A 21,050-nucleotide genomic window follows, 5' to 3' on the forward strand; every position below is an offset into this window, starting at 1 on the left:
GAAAATATGTTTTTAGTAAAAAAATGGTAGAATGAGTAATTAAATGGTCTGTCAAAGATAAAATGAGGGACATGCATGCAACAGTTTTCAAATACATGTCTTCTGAGAAGAATGCAAAAGTGATCAAATGGGACAAAAGTAGTGGGTTGAAGACTCTAATAAGGATAGACACCAATGTTTCACTGAAAATTACTATCTACTTTTTTTTTGTTTAATTTTGAAACATTCCAAAGTTTGTTTCATTTTCCAGAACTCTGCAAGTTCCAGCCTTCTACTTTAAGAGAAAGTTACTTACTGATATTCTTTTTTTCCCTGTTGTATTGACCATACATACTTGTATGCTCTCACTTTGTTTCTCAAGAATGTAAAAAAACCCAAGCAAACAGATTTTTTTTATCTTCTTTTCTAATTCTTTTCTCCTTCATTGTAAAGGGATTTTTTTAAGCAAGGGCTTTTATGTTGGGATTTTCTGAGGGAGTGGTTGCCAAAGATTTTTGTCCACCTAGAATACAAGGAGTGTAATACAGTGTTTGAATGGAAATAAATTCTAAAAAATATGGTTAAAAATCTGAAAAGCATAAAAATGTATTTAGTATCTACAAACTAAAGTGCCACATTGGACAAAAGGAGGGATGTCGCATGAAAAAGGGATGCTTCCTTGACCTTTAACAGGGAGATATACTTGAACTTAGTATTTAATTTGGTTGTCGGTTCCCCAGGAAATTTGAGAACCTTGTGCCAGTCTGTCAGCATCCTGTTAGGGTGACCCTTTAGTGAGCAGTCCTGCTGGATTGGAGGGTGATTTAACTGGCTTAGTCAGAGAAATACACCAAAACAGCATATGGGACACTCCTCACTGGGCCTTCCTCTTTATCTTAGTATGCTATTCACTGCTGGTGAATGCTAGTGCCCATGAAGGATTCTCACTAACAGTATAGGGAATAAAACTCTTTATTAATATATAATTATGACAGGTCAGTGATAGTAGCTGACTGCAAAAACATATTCAAAGAAATACACAGACAATCTCTAATCCCCAGCAAAGGTATTCAGCATGCATAGAGTATGATTCTTACCCTATAGGGGAGAAGACAGGTTCAGCCCATCAAACAATCCTAGCAGTTATGATGGAGTCTTCCTTAACTTTGTTCCCATTCTTGACCTGCTTTTATACTGTTTTTTGTATTTTCCCTTGCAGCATTCTGGAGTTTCTCCCAGGTCTGGAGCAGCCGCCGCGCCTGGTGGGGCACCGTGTCTCCTCCGGTCCCGGTCCCGCTGCTGCTCCTGGGCTCCGTGGCTCCGGGAAGGTGGGTCAGCCACTTCTACCGCCGCGCGCGAAGGACCTTGATAAAGGGGGAGAAGGAAGGACCAAATTCCCCACGGCAGGAGCTGAGAGCATTTTATTGATGTGCTCCCAATTCCTGAGTTGGACAATATGGCCACCCAGCCCCGGCCTCGTGGGAGTTTTATGGAGGGAGGAGCGGGGGTGTCATGTGGTCTGGGGAAGCCAATAGGGATGCAGTAGGGGATGGCACCAGGACCCGGGGTGGTCCCGGGGCGGTCCTGGCCACGGGGGAACCAATAGGGGCACGGAGGGGCGGTGCCAGGGCCCTGGGCACTCCCGGGGCTGCGGGGGTGTGGTGTGGAAGGTAGGAGCCAATGGGGAAGTGGCAGGGGCGGCGCCAGGGGCCCGGGGCGGCCCCGGCCACAGGGGAGGGATAACAGCAGGAAAGGACCCAGAGGAGGGATGGGAGCCAGGCCACGTAGTCAGGCAGCTCGGGAACCGGGTACTGCAACGGGGGGAAAACCGGGGAATACATGGGGGTACACAGGATTTGCTAAGACACATCAGAACCCTGACCTAAACCCAAAGTCCGGGATGCAACATTCCCTCATTCTTCACTTACTTTTATACTATTTCTTTGTTTTTAGGTGGAGCTTGAGTGACCCTAGTCATGCATACCTTTCTTACAGATTGGTGTAAAATTATCTTTGCTTTTAAAGATGCAGTCAAAAAGATTATAGAGCATGTGCCTAGTGAGGTGTAGTTGTACCTTGGAGGTGCGTAACTTTGCAATTGTTAATATTACAATTAGGCTTTAATGAACCATGTTGATCTGAAAAGAGTGATTTCCCCACAGCTGTTGGCTCAGCAGCAGGACATCTTCCCCTATATCCCCTAGTTGACAGCTGTTATGTGGTTTATTAGCTGAAGAGTACCATTGAGTTCCCTTCCCTGCAAGCATTTCAACAAGTGACTGGCCTCAGTGTTTCCACTCCACTCCTTCCTCCATTCCTTCCTGCTTAGCAGGAGCTTAGAGTTGCAGATCATATGCACAGGGAATCATCATGGAATAGGTTTTGAGCATGCCAACTATAATCCATCCTGGAATCCATCCTAGTTCCATCCAACTATATTTTACCCTATAACTTCTGAGTTTCATCTAATTTTACCCCCAGCCAGCTTTCCACAGGGAAGATTTCACATGGTTCAAAGCAATCAGCAATAGTGCTATTAAAAATAAGTTTAAAACCTCTTTTTCATACCTCTGGTTTAGCGCTTGTATTAATAGGAATATTAATTAGTGAGATAACTAGAAATATCACAGTGGGTGTTCTTACTCTGTATATTGCTTTTTTTTTTTTTTTTTGTCCCTTTTTACCAGTAGAAGTGAGTCAGTCAGACAAAAGATTTTTTAACAGGTCAAGGTGTTTCAAACCACTGGTACTATTGAAAGAAGTAGTTCTGCCATTTCCTTTCAATATGTTTCTGCTTTCTCATCACCTTCAGCTACTGCAGATAGTACTGTGTCTGGAAAAGGCACCAAAACTAGGAATTAATCTTGGATAAAATCAGTGTCTGCTTTTCTTTAAGTGTCATCTTGGTGCAAATTAGGATATAAATGCAAGATGAAAGGACAGGACTGTCACTTTTGGTCACTAATATCAAATATTGGTGAAAGCAGGAATCCAGTTGAATGATACTTGTTTATTTTGACTACTTTGTGGCCAGTAGTTGCTGCCTTGGTCGGTAGTTGACATATTTTATTAACTTTGCCAAGTTAAATATCATTCTTCTAATTGCAAAATATTGGGAGCAAATTATACTATAACAAGAAAGTACATTTTGATCTTCCTTTGTTTTCATCAAGGCATCATCTGAAAACCAAGGACACTTGACATTCTCTTAAAGACTTTAGAGTGGTGGTGGCAGCCTAGAGCTGCTCCTGTGAAACTGCTGAATGAATCTAACTAATACATGTGGGCTTGCTGTCTCTTGTCTTCCATGTGCTTACAGGTGAAGCAGTATTTAGATTCATTGAAGTGACCTCCTGTTATTTGGAGAGCAAGCCATTTGCTAGTTGACTCAGAGGAAATTTAGCAATTGAGATGACAAACATGGATGCTACTACTCTGTTGTGTATAGAGCTACTTCAGTCTGTCGTTTTTAGCATTATAAATATAGCTGAATTTCTTCTGGGAAGAAAAGAAAAAATATTACCCTGCTTACAAAAATGTATGTCATATATACTATGATTTTGTTTTTGACAGCCAAGTTCTGGCACTGTGTCTTTTAAGCTTTATTTTCCAGTGTGCTTTTTTCAAAACAAAGCAGATACATTCAAAATGGTGAAAATGTCATTTCAAATTTGGTCATTGTCCTCTATTATTTTTCTGTTTGACCCGGAGATCAGTTGCACAATTTGATCATGATGAGGACATGCTCGTTTCTGCAATAGTTAAGTTTCCTTAGAGATTAATGTCTGATTTCTGGATTGCTAGCCCAAAATTTACTGTGAGTTGGTGCAAGCTTTAGTCAATGTGACATAATTTTATTTTCTTAAAATGTTTAAGCTTTCAAACTCCTTTTTCAGTTCAGAGCCCGAGTCTGAGAGCAGGAGGTGAGTGCAAATCCAATAGCATATATTCTGAAATATTTTGAAAGTTATACTATGTAATTTGAGACTTTCTGACCATTACCCTGAGTACTTTTCTTGCCTCAAGTGTCTAAAATTCACAGCTATTATGCATCAGAATTTAGAACATCAGATGGAGCAAAGGTTTACAGTTTGGATCCTCCTTGCAGAAGAAACAAAGTGAGAAGGAGGGACAACACTGAAATTTTTCCCACATTTTAAAACTTCAGAAAGACAAAAGCATAGGAATTTCAAAACCTTTTCTTAAACTGGAGACTACAAACTTCTTGTTCATTACTAGTGAATGAGGAGATGATAGTGAAACTTGGAGAAAAACAGATTTATGTAGGGGACTTGCTTCTGGGACGGTAGTACATCTTCATGCACTGTAATCAGGCACACTTTATGTGTCAAAGGCTATTAAATATGATATGTGCTAGAATGTTGACTATGGATGTTACAGATTAGTGGCAGACTAGAAGTTTTGGAGAGGACTAATGGAATTGTACAGGCACCCTCTAATGAGCGGCTGGTGGACTGTGTTAGTTTTGTGTGGCCTGGTTTTTGGTAGTGGGGGGGCACAGGGGTGGCTTCTGTGAAAAGTTGTTAGAAGGTTCCACCATGTCCAGCAAAGCCAATCCATGATGGCTCTGAAGGTGGACATGCTGCTGGCCAAGGCTGGGCCAATTAGAAATGATGGTAATGCCTCTGTGATAACATATTTAAGAAGAAAATCGAAATAAAGTGGAGGCCATTTGAATTCCAGCTAGACAATAGAAGGAGGTGAGAACATGTGAGGGAAACAACATGGAGGCACCAAAGTCAGTGAAGAAGGAGGGAGAAGAGGTGGTCCAGGCACCGGAGCTGAGATTCCTCTGCAGGCCATGGTAATGACCATGGTGAAGCAGCTGTGCACTGCATCCCATAGGGATCCATGGGGGATAGAGTGATCCACCCATACCCCATGGGGAAGATGTTCACACTGGAGCAGGTGGATGCCTGGAGAGGGTTGTGATCCAGTGGAAGACCTGATGGAGAAAGGGAGCCCTTGCTTCCAAGCTGGAGCAACATGCACCCTGTGGAAGAGTGCACCTGGAAGACTGCACCCTGTGGAAGAGTGACCCACTCTGCAGCTGTTTTGTCAGGACTGTTCTCTGTGGGTGGGATTGATGTTGCAGCAGTTTTGGGAGGACCTTTGCTTGTAAGATTGGAACCACATTTGAGTAGTTCATGGAGAACTGTGTCCTGTGGGAAGGGACCCCATGGTATAGCAGGGGAAGAACTCCTCTCCCTGAGCAGTGGAAGAAAACCTTGGAAGACAAACTGACCAAAACCCCCATGCCCTGTCTTCCTGCGCTGTCAGTGGGAAGGAGGGAGGGGTTGGAAAAGGTGTTTTAAAGGCATCTTTTACTTCTCATCATCATCTTCTGATATTATTAGTAATAAACTCACTTTGTATCTCTAAGATGAGCCTGTTTTGCCCTTGGAGTGTTTTCTCCCTGTCCTTATCTCAACTCATGACCCCTTTGTTAATTTTTTCTCTCCTGTGAGAAACGAAACTTACTTTTAAAATTTCAAAGGTTTATTAAACCTCAACAAAAAAATACAGCAAAGGACTGAATGAGGAAAAGTTATAGTACTGGGAGTCTCTGTGACTAGGAGTCACATGCTCATTTACAAAATGCATGCTCTGCTTTTTATACTCTTGGCCCTTCCCAAAGTCTTGTCAGTCAACTCCTTCTTTGCTGTCTTAGTGGAGATCACTTTCTTACAACTTGATTGGAGGTCAGGTGTTGTCATGCTGCGCCTCCTAGTAACAAGTCTGCCCTCCCCTGTATGCCTTGACTAGTGACTACAATACAAGGGGGAAGGGAAAAAGGGCTACGGGGAGAACATACTAAAATAATATAACTATACCTGTATAAAACTTTCTCTTAACATACACATAATATTTATCTCTTAATTGTGAGAGCCAACTATCATATTATATATCTATAACAATAGATATATTGTTTTTCCTTTTCTATAAGTAATTCGGCTCAAACAATTAACTCTCATTTTCGATTTTGATGACCTACTCACGTTTTCTTGAGTCAAATTTGGTTTTGGCTGAGTCATAATAGCACCTGTTGATGTGGGTGAGGACAATGGGAACAGAAAAAAAACCCTTGGGTTTTCTTTAAGCAAGATGATTGGTGGATTTTGTGACTTGAATTGGTTTGAGAAGACAAAAGGGAATCACAGAGGTCTGGTATGGCTTTTTACCCCCACCTACAATGCTCCTGGGGTTGCTACCCACAGCAGGTGTATCTTCGTTGTGAGTACAGAGGCCAGCTCGGTCTTGCCCTCTAGTATTTGTTGTATTCTATCTGCCAATTGTACCAGTTGGATTTTGGAGGAAAAACACAACTGAGGAATGTTAGAGGTCTGGCATGGCTTTTTGCCTCCACCTTACCATGCCTACAGGGTTGCTGCCTGCAGCAGGGTTATAGGATCTTCTCAGTGATGAGCACAGGGGCCAACCCAGTCTTGCCCTCTAGTTCTTGTCTTACTCCACTTGTCAATTCCTAAGCGAAAGCTCCCCTGCACTTTTTACTGTTCCTCGTGTACCTCCCCTCAATAGATGCTTGCAAACTCTGTAACAGGACAATTACATTAATAACTGATACAGTTACTTAAAACAATTTTCAAGCTAGCTGGTGAAACCTTGACTTTACTTTTCAGACATCTTGGTGCTTCTCCGATTATCTCTCAGTCTTAGAGGGAGTATTTTGAAGAGGAGAAGCAGCAGAGATCAGGGAATCTTGTTGCTACCTTGGTCAGAACTGCAAGGCTGGCTTACGAACTATTGTAGGCAGGTGTCTCTTGGCCATCACACCTAGCAGAGACACTGCAGTTATCCCAGTTGAGCTTACATAGAAAAAGAAAATCATAAAAGACAACCAAAAGCGCAAGTAGTTTTTGGATTTATCTAGGAGCAGATAGATATCTAGCTTACACACATCCCCTCCAATTGGTTCTTATGGTCTTTAGGATGCTCTAGGCTTGTTTGCGCTGGCAAGTGAAAGGCGCAAGCAGCAGCTGTCTGGTTATTGCTGTCACCAATGGAGAATCTGGCTACATTCACACTGTGGGCTCCACACAAAATGAAAGAGAGTGACTGTGAGAAAGATGACAAACAGGACTGGCAACTACTGAAAAAGGCAATAGAGGTAGGAATACTTTCAGTAATTACCCAGCAGCCCAGGGACAGTGACTAGAGGAAGGCAACACCACATCAAGATTTGCCATTAGCGTTCTCCAAAACTTTTAGAGTTTAGAAAAAGCCTTTTCATTCACAGCCACCTGCTCTTCTTGTATTTAGCTGTGCTAGGCTGTCTAGCCCTTGGGATCATAAAAAAGGACAATTTTCTAAGAGAAATGGGAGAAGATGACTGGCTTAGGAAGCTTCCCCTTCTTTCTAGGGTGGGCAGCCTCTTTTTGCTTCAACAGTTATAAAAGGGGAAACACAGAGGCAAATTCTTCTTTATATGTGAACAATGTACATAAGAGAGCTAGGGGCCACTCTAGCCAGTAGAGCTCAGTAGTAACACATATACACAAACACACATACACACACACGTACTTGCTCACTTGCACTGAGGCCCTGTGCACAGTGGTATGGAACTGTGCACATTAACACATGAATATAGAGCTATGCATACTGACCTGTGCAGTGTTATACATATCAACACATGTATGTTTCATACAGAGCTATACTCACACTTGCAGAGCCTGTGCACACTCACAGAGTCTGTACACAGACCTACTTATACCTGAGAGTGTGCTCACAACGCATGCACACTTTACTACATCTACATGCACAGTGCTGTGCACACTAGTGCACATGTGCACTTACATCTGAGTACACCAGAAAACTTATGTGCATGCAGATATGCATACTGGCACACAGGTGCACAGCACCTGTGTGTACACTCAGGACTGTGACACTGGCACACATGTGCACAGCACTCTCTAGAACCCTCTTGGCCCTGACCCCCCTTCGTAGGTCTCTCTTTGTGGGATCACAATATGGTGGGGATGAGGGCAGGAGAGGGAAGAAAAACATGCTATTATAAGTTTTACTTTTTAGCTCTCTTCCTCACAGACTTTTAAGATAGGTTCAGTATCTTTGCAGGCAATACAAGGCCACACAGAACCTTGTCGGTATTGTGCTCCTAAATCACCCATGGGTTGAGCTCTGTTCTCCTGACTGGTCTTTGGAATGCGTGCTGCAGTTGCTGTGTCTTGTTCTGACACTCCGCACTTACCTGGGAATATATTCATTGTATTCTGTTCACCTGAAAAGGAAACTGGAAAAGATGCTTTGAAAGCTTGCTTTGAGCGAGCCAAAAGATCTGACATTGCAGTATTGAATCTATAATGTAATTGAATTGGCCGCAGTGGTGCCGTTAATCCACTTGGTGGCGCTGTTGCTGCACGGTCTAGCTGCGACTAACCCGATCCGGGTCCAGTCTCCGCTCCATGTATTCCATAAGGACCAGTTCCTGCAGCTGCAGCCACAGCCGGTGCCAGTGCCGCTGATCCTTGCCAGGACTCCGTTCTGGTTGCAGCAGGCAATGTTGCTTCTGTGACAGTGGGTAGTGATGAGTCCAGGGGTACAGCTGTAGCTGTGGGTCCCAGCAGTCCATGCAGTGCTGCTGCCGCTTGGATTCCAGGAGCCCTGGGCAGACTCAGAGGCTGCACAGTCTGGTGGCAAGGGGGGGCTGTGGGCAGACACGGAGACTGTACCGTTTGGAGGGGAGGGGGGGCAACGGACTCACTCGATCCGGGTCCCGCCCACTGTACCGTGGGTTGGGTCTCAGAAGCGAGAGGGGATGGAAGAAGGCTGATGTTGGCCGACCCTGAGCCCGCCCCTGCAACAGGGCTGACGTCAGCCGGTCCCTCCCTTGCTGACCGGGGGTTATGGTAAGAAGCTTCCGACGTCATTTTCGGGCCATGAGCGGGGGCAAGAGCTGTGGGTAGACCATCAAGTGGGAGGGTCATTGCCGCCCAAGCTGCGGAGGCAGGCTTTGCTGTTTGGTGCGTCCACCATCACGGGGAGGGGGGTGGAGGGAGGTGTGGCTGTTTTCCAGTCCCTGCCGCTGCCTGGGACTCCCCTGCTCCCATTTCAGAAACAGTTGTAAAGAATTTGAAAAATGCCATGTCGTCTTTGTCTGCCTCCCCCAGCAGCAGCTTCATCTTTGGAAATCCTCCTGGGTACCTCCCGAACTCTGCCTGGGCTGCATCACCCTGCCCGGCCACCTTCCTCGGTCCCGGGGATGATCCCGTGCCTGCACTCACAGGGATAAGACCTTCCTCTTGTGATTCAGGGGGGGCATTCTCTCCCGAGACTGTGCTGGGGGAGGGGGGGGAAGGTTGTGGAGGCTCAGAAGTGGGGGCACAAATCTAAATGTTTAAGGTCTGAAAATTATTGACCTTTCCGTCTCAATAGTGTTATCTCCTCTCACTTGTTTTCCAGACCTGTGCAAAATCCATGGTGGTCAGTTGGCACCACACATACACACTGTTCTGGTTTGAAAGCAAAACCAGTGAGAGACTCCAAGTCAGAAATACAATTTATTGGGAAAAGGGGGAAAAAAAGACAAAAATACATGCAATGATACAAAAGGAAGACCACTGGCAAAGTCAGAATACAACCTGACACTCGCTTTGGCCAGCGTGCTGGTAGCAGTCCAAATTGGAGTGGCTGCAGTCCTCTTGGAGTGGCAGATGTGGTTGCTGTGTCTTCTTGGAAACCTGTGGAAAGGCTGCCTTTCTGTCTAGAAATTCCTGGATTTATCCAGGTGGGAATGCCTAGCTTCTCCCCCTGGGCAGAGCATCTCACAATGGGCTGATGTTATTTTGAGTCACAAGGTGTGTTCTTAATCACCTGTTAAACAGAACTGGCTCTTGGAGAGTGTTATCTCTGAGTCATGAGGCGAGACATTGATGGGCCTATTAACAGGAGATAAGGAAAACTGTCCAGATGCAACTGCTACTTGGATGGTAATAGGAAACATCCTATTGCTCAGTCTTGGACATTATCCACCCCTTTTCCTATTTCCATCTGCATCATGATGAAACCTTACACATAGTCCTCACTGAAGACTAAGTTTCCTTGTGGTACACAACGCGTTTCCCCATCCTTCTGCATTACCCACCAAGTATAACCAGGTCCTTGAGCAAAAACAATCCCACGGATGGGTTTGTCTTTGCCTGGGGTGGGATTAATCCAAACAGTCTATCCTAAAATACTTTTCATATGTACCACAGGGACTTTATCTCCATCCACTGTGTGCAAGGGTTCAGATTGGGCAGGACCAGCTCGATTGATGGACCCTCGGGTGTTGACCATCCAGGTAGCTTTTGCTAAGTTCATTTCCCAATTCCTGAAGTTTCCCCCACCGATTGCCTTCAGGGTGGTCTTAAGCAGTCCATTGCATCGTTCAACTTTCCCGGCAGCTGGTGCATGATAGGGGATATGATATATCCACTCAATGCCATGTTCTCTGGCCCAGGTGTTGATAAGGCTGTTCTTGAAATGGGTCCCATTGTCCAACTCAATTCTCTCAGGGGTGCTGTGTCTCCACAAGACCTGCTTTTCTAGGCCTAAGATGGTGTTCCGGGCAGTGGCATGAGGCACAGGGTAGGTTTCCAACCATCCTGTGGTTGCTTCCACCATGGTCAGTACATATAGCGCTTGCCTTGGCAGGTTTGGGGAAGCATGATATAGTCAATTTGCCAGGCTTCCCCATAGCTGTATTTTAGCCATCGCCCACCGTACCACAGAGGCTTCATCCACTTGGCCTGTTTGATTGCAGCGCAGGTCTCGCAGTCGTGTATGACCTGTGAGATGTTGTCCATAGTAAGGTCCACCCCTCAGTCACAGGCCCATCGGTATGTTACGTCTCTCCCCTGATGACCAGAAGCATCATGGGCCCAACGAGCTAGGAATAATTCTCTCTTATGCTGCCAATCTAGGTCTACTTGTGATATTTTCACCTTGGCAGCTCGGTCTACCTGTTCGTTGTTGTGATGCTCTTCAGTAGCCCGACTCTTGGGTATGTGTGCATCCATGTGTCGGATCTTCACGGTCAGCTTCTCTACTCGGGTGGCAATGTCCTGCCAGATCTTGGCGGCCCAGATGGGTTTCCCTCTGCGCTGCCAGTTGGCCTTTTTCCAGCGACTCAGCCATCCCCACAGAGCATTAGCTACCATCCATGAGTTGGTGTAGAGATAGAGCCTCGGCTACTTCTCTCGCTCAGCAATATCTAAAGCCAGCTGGACAGCTTTAAGCTCTGCAAGCTGACTCGATCCACCTTGTCCCTCAGTGGCTTGTGCCACTTGTCATGTGGGGCTCCACACTGCAGCTTTCCATTTCTGACTAGTGCCTATGATTCGGCAGGAACCATCCGTAAAAAGGGCATTTTGTCTTTCAGTTTCCGGTAGCTCATTATATGGTGGGGCCTCCTCGGCACGTGCCACTTGCTCTTCTTCTTCAGAAGACAATCCAAAAGTCTCCCCCTCAGGCCAGTTTGTTACAATTTCCAGAATCCCAGGGCAATTCGGATTTCCAATATGGGCACGCTGAGTGATGAGTGCAATCCATTTACTCCATGTGGTGTCTGTGGCATGATGTGTGGAAGGAACCTTTCCTTTAAACATCCACCCCAGCACTGGTAGCCGGGGTGCCAGAAGCAGCTGCGTTTCGGTGCCAATTACTTCTGAGGCAGCTTGAACTCCTTCATAGGCAGCCAAGATTTCCTTCTCTGTGGGAGTGTAGTTTGCTTCACAGCCTTTGTAGCTCCGGCTCCAGAATCCCAGTGGTCGACCCCGAGTCTCCCCAGGCACCTTCTGCCAAAGGCTCCAGGACAGACCATGGTTCCCGGCTGCAGAGTAGAGCACGTTCTTTACCTCTCGTCCTGTCCTGACTGGGCCAAGGGTTACTGCATGAGCTATTTCCTGCTTGATCTGGGTGAAAGCTTGTTGCTGCTCAGGGCCCCAGTGGAAATCATTCTTCTTGCAGGTGACCAGGTAGAGAGGGCTCACAATCTGGCTATACTCGAGAATGTGCATCCTCCAAAAGCCTATGGCACCTAGGAAAGCTTGTGTCTCCTTCTTGTTGGTAGGTGGAGACATAGCGGTGATCTTGTCGATTACTTCTGTCGGGATCTGACGACGTCCATCTTGCCACTTGACTCCTAGAAACTGAATTTCTCGAGCTAGTCCCTTAACCTTGCTTTGCTTAATGGCAAAACCAGCTTTCAGCAGAATCTGGATAATTTTTTCTCCTTTTTCGAAGACTTCCCCTGCTGTGCTCCCCCCCACAATGATGTCATCAATATACTGTAGATGTTCAGGAGCCTCATTCTTTTCCAGTGCAGCCTGGATCAGTCCATGGCAGATGGTGGGACTGTGCTTCCACCCCTGGGGCAGTCGGTTCCAGGTGTACTGCACTGCCTTCCAGGTGAAGGCAAACTGAGGTCTGCATTCTGCTGCCAAAGGAATGGAGAAGAAGGCGTTCGCAATATCGATGGTCGCATACCAATTTGCTGCCTTGGACTCCAGCTCGTACTGAAGTTCCAACATGTCTGGCACGGCAGTGCTCAGTAGTGGTGTGACCTCATTCAGGCCACGGTAATCCACTGTCAGTCTCCAATCCCCACTGGACTTGCGCACTGGCCATATAGGGCTGTTGAAAGGTGAATGGGCCTTTCTGACCACCCCTTGGCTCTCGAGTTTACGAATCATCTCATGGATGGGGATCACAGAGTCTCTGCTGGTACGATATTGCCGACGGTGTACTGTTGCTGTGGCAATTGGTACATGTTGTTCTTCAACTTTCAGCAGTCCCACAGCAGAGGGGTCGTCTGAGAGACCGGGTAAAGTATTCAGCTTTCTGATGTCTTCTGCCTCTACAGCAGCTATTCCGAAAGCCCAGTGATGTCCTTTTGGGTCTTTGAAATATCCATTTCTGAGATAGTCTATGCCAAGGATGCATGGGGCCTCTGGGCCAGTCACGATGGGGTGTTTCTGCCACCCATTCCCAGTTAAACTCACTTCAGCCTCCAATACAGTAAGCTGCTGGGATCCTCCTGTTACCCCAGAAATAGAAATGGATTCTGCTCCTACATATCTTGATGGCATCAGGGTACATTGGGCACCGGTGTCAACCAAAGCTGTATATTTTTGTGTTTCAGATGTGCCAGGCCATCGAATCCACACAGTCCAATAGATCCGATTGTCCCTGTCCTCTACCTGGCTAGAGGCAGGGCCCCTCTATTCCTGGTCGTGGTACACGTTGCTCTCTTCCTGTAAATAGGTTCTTGAGGTTCCTTCAAGAGGATCAGTTATATCATCATTCCTATATTGTCTGGAATTCTGTGTGTGAGAGAGACTGGAGCAGCACTGACTCTAGATGAGCTTTTTGTGTTAGGTGTTCTTTTTAGTTCACGTACTCGGGCTGCTAAGGAAGAGGTGGGTTTTCCATCCCACTTCCTCATGTCTTCTCCATGCTCCTGAAGAAAAAACTAGAGGTTTCCTCGTGGAGTATATCCTTTCTCCTTGGCTTGGGAACGCCGGCTCCTAATGGCAGAGACTCTTGTTGGTTCTGGTGAAATATGGTAGACTTCTTCCTTAAGTTCCTTTTTTAGTTTCTGATGACTCTCTTCAATCAAGTCCCGGACTTGCTCAGCCAACCTTGTTTCCACAGACGAGACATGGGTACGAAATGGGGCGGTGACAGTATCCTCGTAAATTCTTAATTTATTGGCTAAGACGCCCACCCTGTCTTTGCCTTCCCTCCACTGCAGTGTTGCCAGGTAACGGGAGTACATCTCTGGTCCAAGCCGTGCAAATCTCAACCACATTTGCGATGTGCACTGGACACAGTCTGGACTCTTAGGAAATCTCTCATCTTCTGAGAAAATTATCTCCAACACAGCCAATTCCCTCAGGCGTCGGATACCTTGTTCCATGGTGTTCCATTTTCCTTGGTGCACCTGGAGGTCTTCTTTACAAAGGTATCTGTCCCTCACACTTGCAAGCAGTCGCCGCCAGAGGCTGAGAGTTTCTTGGGTTCTCCCGATCCCCTGGTCAATGACCATATCCCGGGACAGTGATCCCAGTTGCCTGGTCTCACTTCCATCCAGAATGGTGTCATTGGCTGACACATCCCAGATGCGGAGCAGCCAGGTCAGGATGGACTCGTTTGTCTAGAGGGTGAATTCCCTCCGCAGGTCACGCAGCTCACCCAGGGATAGCGAGCGAGTGATGATCTCTGGTTCTGTTTCTTCTGCTGGGTGCAAAGGTCCTGCAGTGTCCTCATTAGTCACTATGCGGACTGATTTGCTCCTTGATTTCTTCTTCTGAATGGGGGCAACTACTATTCAGTAGTACGGGGTTCAGGCTGCTCTGGTTTGGTGATGGTTTGTGTGGAGTTGCTGATGGCACTTTGGGTTCCTTCCTCCTCTGTGTCGGTCTGTGTAGGCATAGACACCCTTGCTTTGCTTTTGGTTTCCTCCTCCGTGACAGTCTGCGTAGACACGGACACTGTTGTTTTGCTTTTGCTTCCTTCCTCCTCTGTGACAGTCTGCGTCAACATGGATGCTGTTGTGGCATTTTGTACGGACACGGACATTGCTGCTTTGCTCCTTGTTTCTTCTTCCTCAAGAAGACGCTGCATCACACTATGTATGTTTTGCTGCACCATACTATGTAATGTTTTGTTTCTAAGCATGTTGCAGACTGTGCAGAGAAGACAAAGCAGAACTAACAACAACATTATGCTGTCCTTGGCATCCAGAGGGAACTTAACATTTTCAAAAACTGCTGTGTCAAGCCTGAAAGGTTGGAAAAAATCAATCTTTACCCCCCCGCCCCCCAGGGGCTGGGTGTGGTTGCCGAGGCCCCAGACATAGCAGCCTAGATTAGGACAAGCAAACAGAATTGAGTACATATTCCAAATCATGTTCATTGCCTCAGAGGTTATAATGCAATAGACATAATAGATCAATAAAGCAATTCTCATACCATACCCTGGTTTACACATGAGCATTACAACTGCCAGATAATTCCCCACATTTGGGAAAATATAGAGAGCTAGGTATAAGACCCAAAAAAACATGTTAAGCATCATAATGAATAGGTACCCTCTACAATACAAAATTGTAATTCTGACTTCTCTCAGTACCTTCTTGCCCCACACTGGGTGCCAAAAATATGTTCTGGTTTGAAAGCAAAACCAGTGAGAGACTCCAAGTCAGAAATACAATTTATTGGGAAAAGGGAAAACAAAAGACAAAAATACACACAATGATACAAAAGGAAGACCACTGGCAAAGTCACAATACAACCTGACACCCGCTTTGGCCAGCGTGCTGGTAGCAGTCCAAATTGGAGTAGCTGCAGTCCTCTTGGAGTGGCAGATGTGGTTGCTGTGTCTTCTTGGAAACCTGTGGAAAGGCTGCCTTTCTGTCTAGAAATTCCTGGATTTATCCAGGTGGGAATGCCTAGCTTCTTCCCCTGGGCAGAGCATCTCACAATGGGCTGATGTTATTTTGAGTCACAAGGTGTGTTCTTAATCACCTGTTAAACAGAACTGGCTCTTGGAGAGTGTTATCTCTGAGTCATGAGGTGAGACATTGATGGGCCTATTAACAGGAGATAAGGAAAACTGTCCAGATGCAACTGCTACTCGGATGGTAATAGGAAACATCCTATTGCTCAGTCTTGGACACACACCTATGGCTCTGGTGAGACTTTGGCTTTCCACCTGTGAAAAATGCCATTCACTTGTGTTAAAATTTTAGAAGTTTAATAGTAACGAAAATAGTAATAAAAATTCGGATAACAAGAGACAATAAAAAGCAAAGAATTACAGACATCTGGGTGCCTTGCACTCTGCCACAAAGCACATTTTGCTAACAAAGGATTAACCCTTAAAAGCAATAGCCTATTGCATATTCATATATGTCATACATGATTCAAACATTCCTTTTCAAACTAAGGGTGTTTCTGCTTAGTGTCAGCTTCCCCCTTCATCTTGTATATAAATTTTCTTGGCTCCTCAAAGTCTGAGCAATAAGGAGGCAATAATTCTTTTCTTGGAATCTCGGTGTCTTGCTGCTGTTATCATTATCCAAATAGGGTAATATGTAGAATTTTTTTATTATCTTTTCCATTTCTTGCATTAGTTACAAAAAGTATCTTACATCACATAGTTTATATTTTAATGTTATGCTTTAGCCTAAAAACTATATTTACCACATTGCTTTAAAAAGATTAATACAGCACTACTTAGAAGAGATTAATACAGCATAACTTTCCAACATAACACATAGCACATATTCATTTTAACATTTGCGAAGAGCCAACCATATAATATGCATTTTTCACACATCAAACTACAATTGCCAAAATCAGTCCCCTTGTGCTCCAGGGAAAGGGTTTGTGTCCAGACAGATCAATTCCTTTGCAGTATAGTCTCAGGGAGATTAGCTCTGATGCCCAGAGGAGTCTGATATAATGGGTGGTGTCTGGGCTGCAGGGTTGCTTTCTGCTATGGCCTGAGAGATGAGTAATAGCATTGGTTGGTTCTTGAGAGCCAAGTGGCAGAGGATGCATCAGGGCTGCCCAGCAGCTGTGCCCAGTGCATGGCAACCAAAGGTAGGGGCAGCATCCTGGGCCTCCCTGAGCCTTTCCAAACGCTCTAAAGGACACTGGGTAGAGACCCACTGGGTAGGGCTGCTGCAGGTAGGGCTAGGCATGGGGGACCCATCACTCCCATATCTCAGTGACACCACCCTGCAATACAGCAGGCACTGGCCTGGAGCAGGACAGAAAGGAGCATCCTCCCATGTCTCACTGTCAAAGCTGGGCTGAGGCGAGCCTGTAGATGTCTGAAAGGAAGTTTTTGAGGAGTTTGTGGAATTACTTAGAGAGGGCTTGTCATGATCCGCTTGTTGCAGGGTGTCGTGATGGTTCTTTTCACCGATCCCAAAAGTGCAAAAAGGCAAACAGCAGGGGACTGTCAGTTAATCACAACAAATGCACCTTTATTAGGGGCCAAAACAGTAAATGCAATAGTGCAGGATCAGAAAGGAGATAAAAGGATAGAGAGAGAGAGAGAGAGAGAAGAGGAGGATGGGAATAGCTACCAACACAGGCGAGATCCTCAGTGGTCTGGACGATGGGGATCCATCTGTCATGTTGGGGAAGTCTTCGAAATTCTGGTCAACTCAGGGGTCCAGTTATAGTCCACAGAGGAAAAAGGGGGGAACATGCAGGACAATGAGAGTCTGTTGTGATTGCTGCGGAGGAACAGGTGAGTCCATTGAAACCACCAAGGCAGGTCGAACACAATAAAGAATAAGTCCAGTGGAATTACTGAAGAAGAACAGGTCATGTCATTAGTGGTTTCCCCACTCCCTGTGGTAGGGGTCTCAGTCTCAATCCTTAGGAGAAGGGTTCTCGATGTCCATCCATCTGTCACAATGGTAATGAGGCAGATGAGGGGTCTTCAGTGAGAGACCACTAGAGTCAGCCCAAAAGTTCATTCGGTTTAAATGGTGGAGAGTGGGCAAATATGCAGTGGGCCGTTCCTTGCTGGGTCCATGCCAGGTCTTTGCCGATTCCTTGCCAAGTCCTTGCCAAGTCCTTGCCAGGTTCTTGCCAGGCCTTGTTCAGAACAGCTAACGTAACGGTACAGCAGTTGCACCTGCACTGCCGCTGTCTCGAAGCCGGAACTGCAGTGGGGGAAGGGGTTTCTCGTGGCAATCGGAAGGCAAAAGGAGAATGAGGGGGGCTTCAGATGGCCTCTTAGAGGGCTGAGGGAGGAAGACTGGAGAAGGCTGGATGAGACTGTTGAAGATGAGAAGAATCACCAATCCCTGGATGTTATAGATAAGCAATGTGATGGTTGGCTCTCACAATTAAGGGATGACTATTTTGTGTATGTTAAGAGAAGTTTTATAGATGTATAGTTATGTTACTGTAATATGTCCTCCCATAGTCTTCTTTCCCCTCCCCCCCTTGTATTGTCACTGTATGGCCTTGGTAGTCAGAGCATTTGGGGAGGGCCAGCTTGTTACTACGGCAACACCTGATCTCCAATCAAGATGCAAGAAAGTGATCTCCACCAATGGACAGCAAAGAAGGAGTTGACTGACAAGACTGTGGGAGGGGCTAAGAGTATAAAACGCAAAGAATCCATTTTGTAGACAACCCTATGGCTGCTAGTCATGAAGACTCCCAGCACTGCTCTTTCTCCTTATTCAGTCTTTTCTTGTATTTTGTTAAGGTTTAATAAACCTTTGAAATTTTTAAAGTGAGCAGTCATTTCTCACACTGGAGGTGTCCATAGCTTTTTCATCCGGAGAGCACTGGTGAAACAAAAGGAATGTCTTCTCAAGGAACATTACAGAGCTCTCCATCCTCATTCCCTCTGGAATCTTGTGCAGCAGTCATAAGAAATGTGATGCAGAAATATTGGCAGGGTTCTCAATGCTTAGGAACACCCTGCCTGGAGAGGAAAGGGTTCTTGCTCCCAAAGATGATCAGACTGAGGACATTTGGCTACTCTCAGAAGTCCATGGGATGGCCCTAGGTTGACACAGAATGGGGCTTGGGCATCTCCAGGGAGGTGTGACAAGCCTGTGGGATGATGATGAAGTAAGTCTTGCCCACATGCTGAGGGAACAGCTGGCCACTAATGCTGGGATTAGAAAGGAATTTTCCCTCTGGGCCGATTGGCACTGGCCCTCAGGGGGTTTTGCCTTCCTTTGCAGCACTGAGCATGACTGCCGATCAGGCCTCCTCCAATCCCTTTTGGCTAGGTTGCCACCTGCTGCTCATGCAACAGGAAGGTGGTCTGTCATGACATAGAGCTGTGGGGAGGAATGTTTTTTATTCCCTCAAGGTGAGCTAGCAAATATTTCCAGGTTTTTTTGCCTTCCTCTGTAGTACTGAACACAGCCACTTGATACATATGACTACATCATAATTGGTGACTATATATAAGAGCTATATGTGATAGACAAGCCAGTATTTAAAAAACAGATGAGTTGCTGATCTGAGCCATACTAAGGCAGTTCAGTGGTCTGTTTCAGATGGTGGCCAGAAGTAAAGTATGATGAGCTTATTTTTGGAGCAAGGGAAGTCAAGGCAAGGGAAAGGAAGGGAAGGGAAGGCAAGCCTCAAGGAAAGTATTGAAGAAAGTTGCTTCTGCAGATTTTCACTCAGATTTTGTCATGCACTTTATTCAAGTCTGTGTCAATCAGACAGGGATATCTGGGCATCTCATGTCAGCAATTGCTTATGGATCAATATAGGAAATGGCACAAACACTTGATTTTTGTTCTGCATCTTTTCTTCTAGATGGGAAAAATAGTCTCTCTCTTGAGGACTATACCCAGCGATGCAAGATGCCCTGGGAGCAAGAAAAAGGTGGGAGCCCCAGGCAACAGACTGTGAACTGCTGCTAACCCTTTGCCTGATATCCTGTGGTACTGGCCATGGAGAGGGGTGTCCAGTCACCCAGAGACTCTCCAAGAACCAATGAAGATGACAAGATTGCAGAATAAGTATCAGTATTGAAATGGTTTCACAGACTGTAAAGGGTATATGTTATATCCCAGTCAGTCTGGGGCTGCCCCCAGTGTGAGTTGCAGAGCTGCCTCTGTCTTAGCCACATGGTGTCTAACAGCTGTGGGGTGGTTTCTGGGCAGCAGAAGTTTTGGCGGCTGGGCTGTGGCCCAGCCTGGCCATGCCCGGTTGTGGGGCAGGGCTTGGCCCGGCCCATTGGATGCAGGTGCAGTTTAGTGGCAGCAAGATTTCAGCAGCTGTGCCGCGGGGGCTCAGACTAGGCAGAAGAAGACCCAGTGGCTTCCCCTCTCCCCACCCAGCAGCCTGCTGGGCAGGCCTGGCCTGGCCCTACTGGGAAGGGGGGTGAGGGGAGAGGGGGCCTCTACTCTTTTTCAGAGAGCAGAAAGTAGAGAGAACTTTTTGCGGTTTCTCCTTCCTTAAATAAGGTATTCATAGAGGTGGTTGTAATTCCTCTAATTGGCCAATCTGTCTATCAATTCTCAAAGCCAGCCAGCAATTGGTTTTGCCAGGCATGGAGGAAGTTGTAATGTTCTTTACAGAGAGAATTATTGGCGATGGAGAGAGGCAGGGATACTGAGTGGTGGTGGTCAGAATCTGAATTTATTGTGGCTTACATATGCTTATATACTAATTATGAAAAACACCAATCACTTGTTTTTTAAAATCTTAAAAGTTTATTAGTAATAAAATAGTTATTAAAAATAGTAATAAAATTAGAGTAATAAAAATTTGGACAATGAAGATTAGGACACTACGAGACAATAAAATGCAAAGAATTACAGATGTCCAGATGTTTTTTGGCACTAAGCTGCCAAAAACATGCCTTGTGAACAAAGGAATAACCCTTAAAAGCAATAGCCTGTTGCATATTCATATATCTCATACATGATGCATAAATTCCTTGCAAATTAAGAATTTTTGCTGATTTTTGTTAACTTCTTCCCCTTAATCCTGATGGTTCCATAAAGATGGAGAGAAGGTGGAAGAATGTTTGTCTTTTCCAATAAGGAAGCTGTAACTCTTTATGTGCCTTGTCGCTTTTATCTTTGTGCAAAGAGTTTCTTGATTATCTTATCCCTTTTCTTGAGCTAGTAAAAAAATATCTTACATAGCAGAGTTTCTATTTTAACATTATGTTATGACCTAAAACTATATTTAACACACTACTTAAGAGAATTAATACAGCATAACTTTCTAACATTACACATATAATATTCATTTTAATGTTTGCGAAAAGCCAATCATAAAAAATGCATTTTTCACACTAATCTAGGAAGGCTAGTAATTTTTTTACTGCAATGATTGGGTTAATCATCACATAAAAAACCATACTTTTTGCAACATCCCTTTCTTGCAGAAGTCTTCATGTAATCTTCTTTCTTGATTCAATCTTCTTGTAATCTTGAAAGCTCTGTTTGTTCTTGCCAAGGCATCCTGATTATCAAATCTCTTATGCTAATCAGGTTCAAAGTGCATCATGTGCCCCTT

General features: G+C 45.4%; 1 protein-coding gene across 1 annotated transcript in view; it reads left to right on the plus strand.

Moving 5' to 3' along the window:
* The window catches only part of LOC128805229 (dual specificity calcium/calmodulin-dependent 3',5'-cyclic nucleotide phosphodiesterase 1A-like), a 360,529-nt gene that overhangs the window by 15,694 nt on the left and 323,785 nt on the right, over window positions 1–21,050 (plus strand). Inside the window, 5 exon segments of the mRNA XM_053973819.1 lie at window positions 8,361–8,533; window positions 10,717–10,856; window positions 10,970–11,052; window positions 14,550–14,651; window positions 19,335–19,403. Of these exon segments, the coding sequence (XP_053829794.1) occupies window positions 8,361–8,533; window positions 10,717–10,856; window positions 10,970–11,052; window positions 14,550–14,651; window positions 19,335–19,403 (567 nt within the window).

The sequence above is a fragment of the Vidua macroura genome, chromosome 1 (genome assembly GCF_024509145.1).
Source record: "Vidua macroura isolate BioBank_ID:100142 chromosome 1, ASM2450914v1, whole genome shotgun sequence".
In the NCBI taxonomy this organism is placed as follows: Eukaryota; Metazoa; Chordata; class Aves; order Passeriformes; family Viduidae; genus Vidua; species Vidua macroura.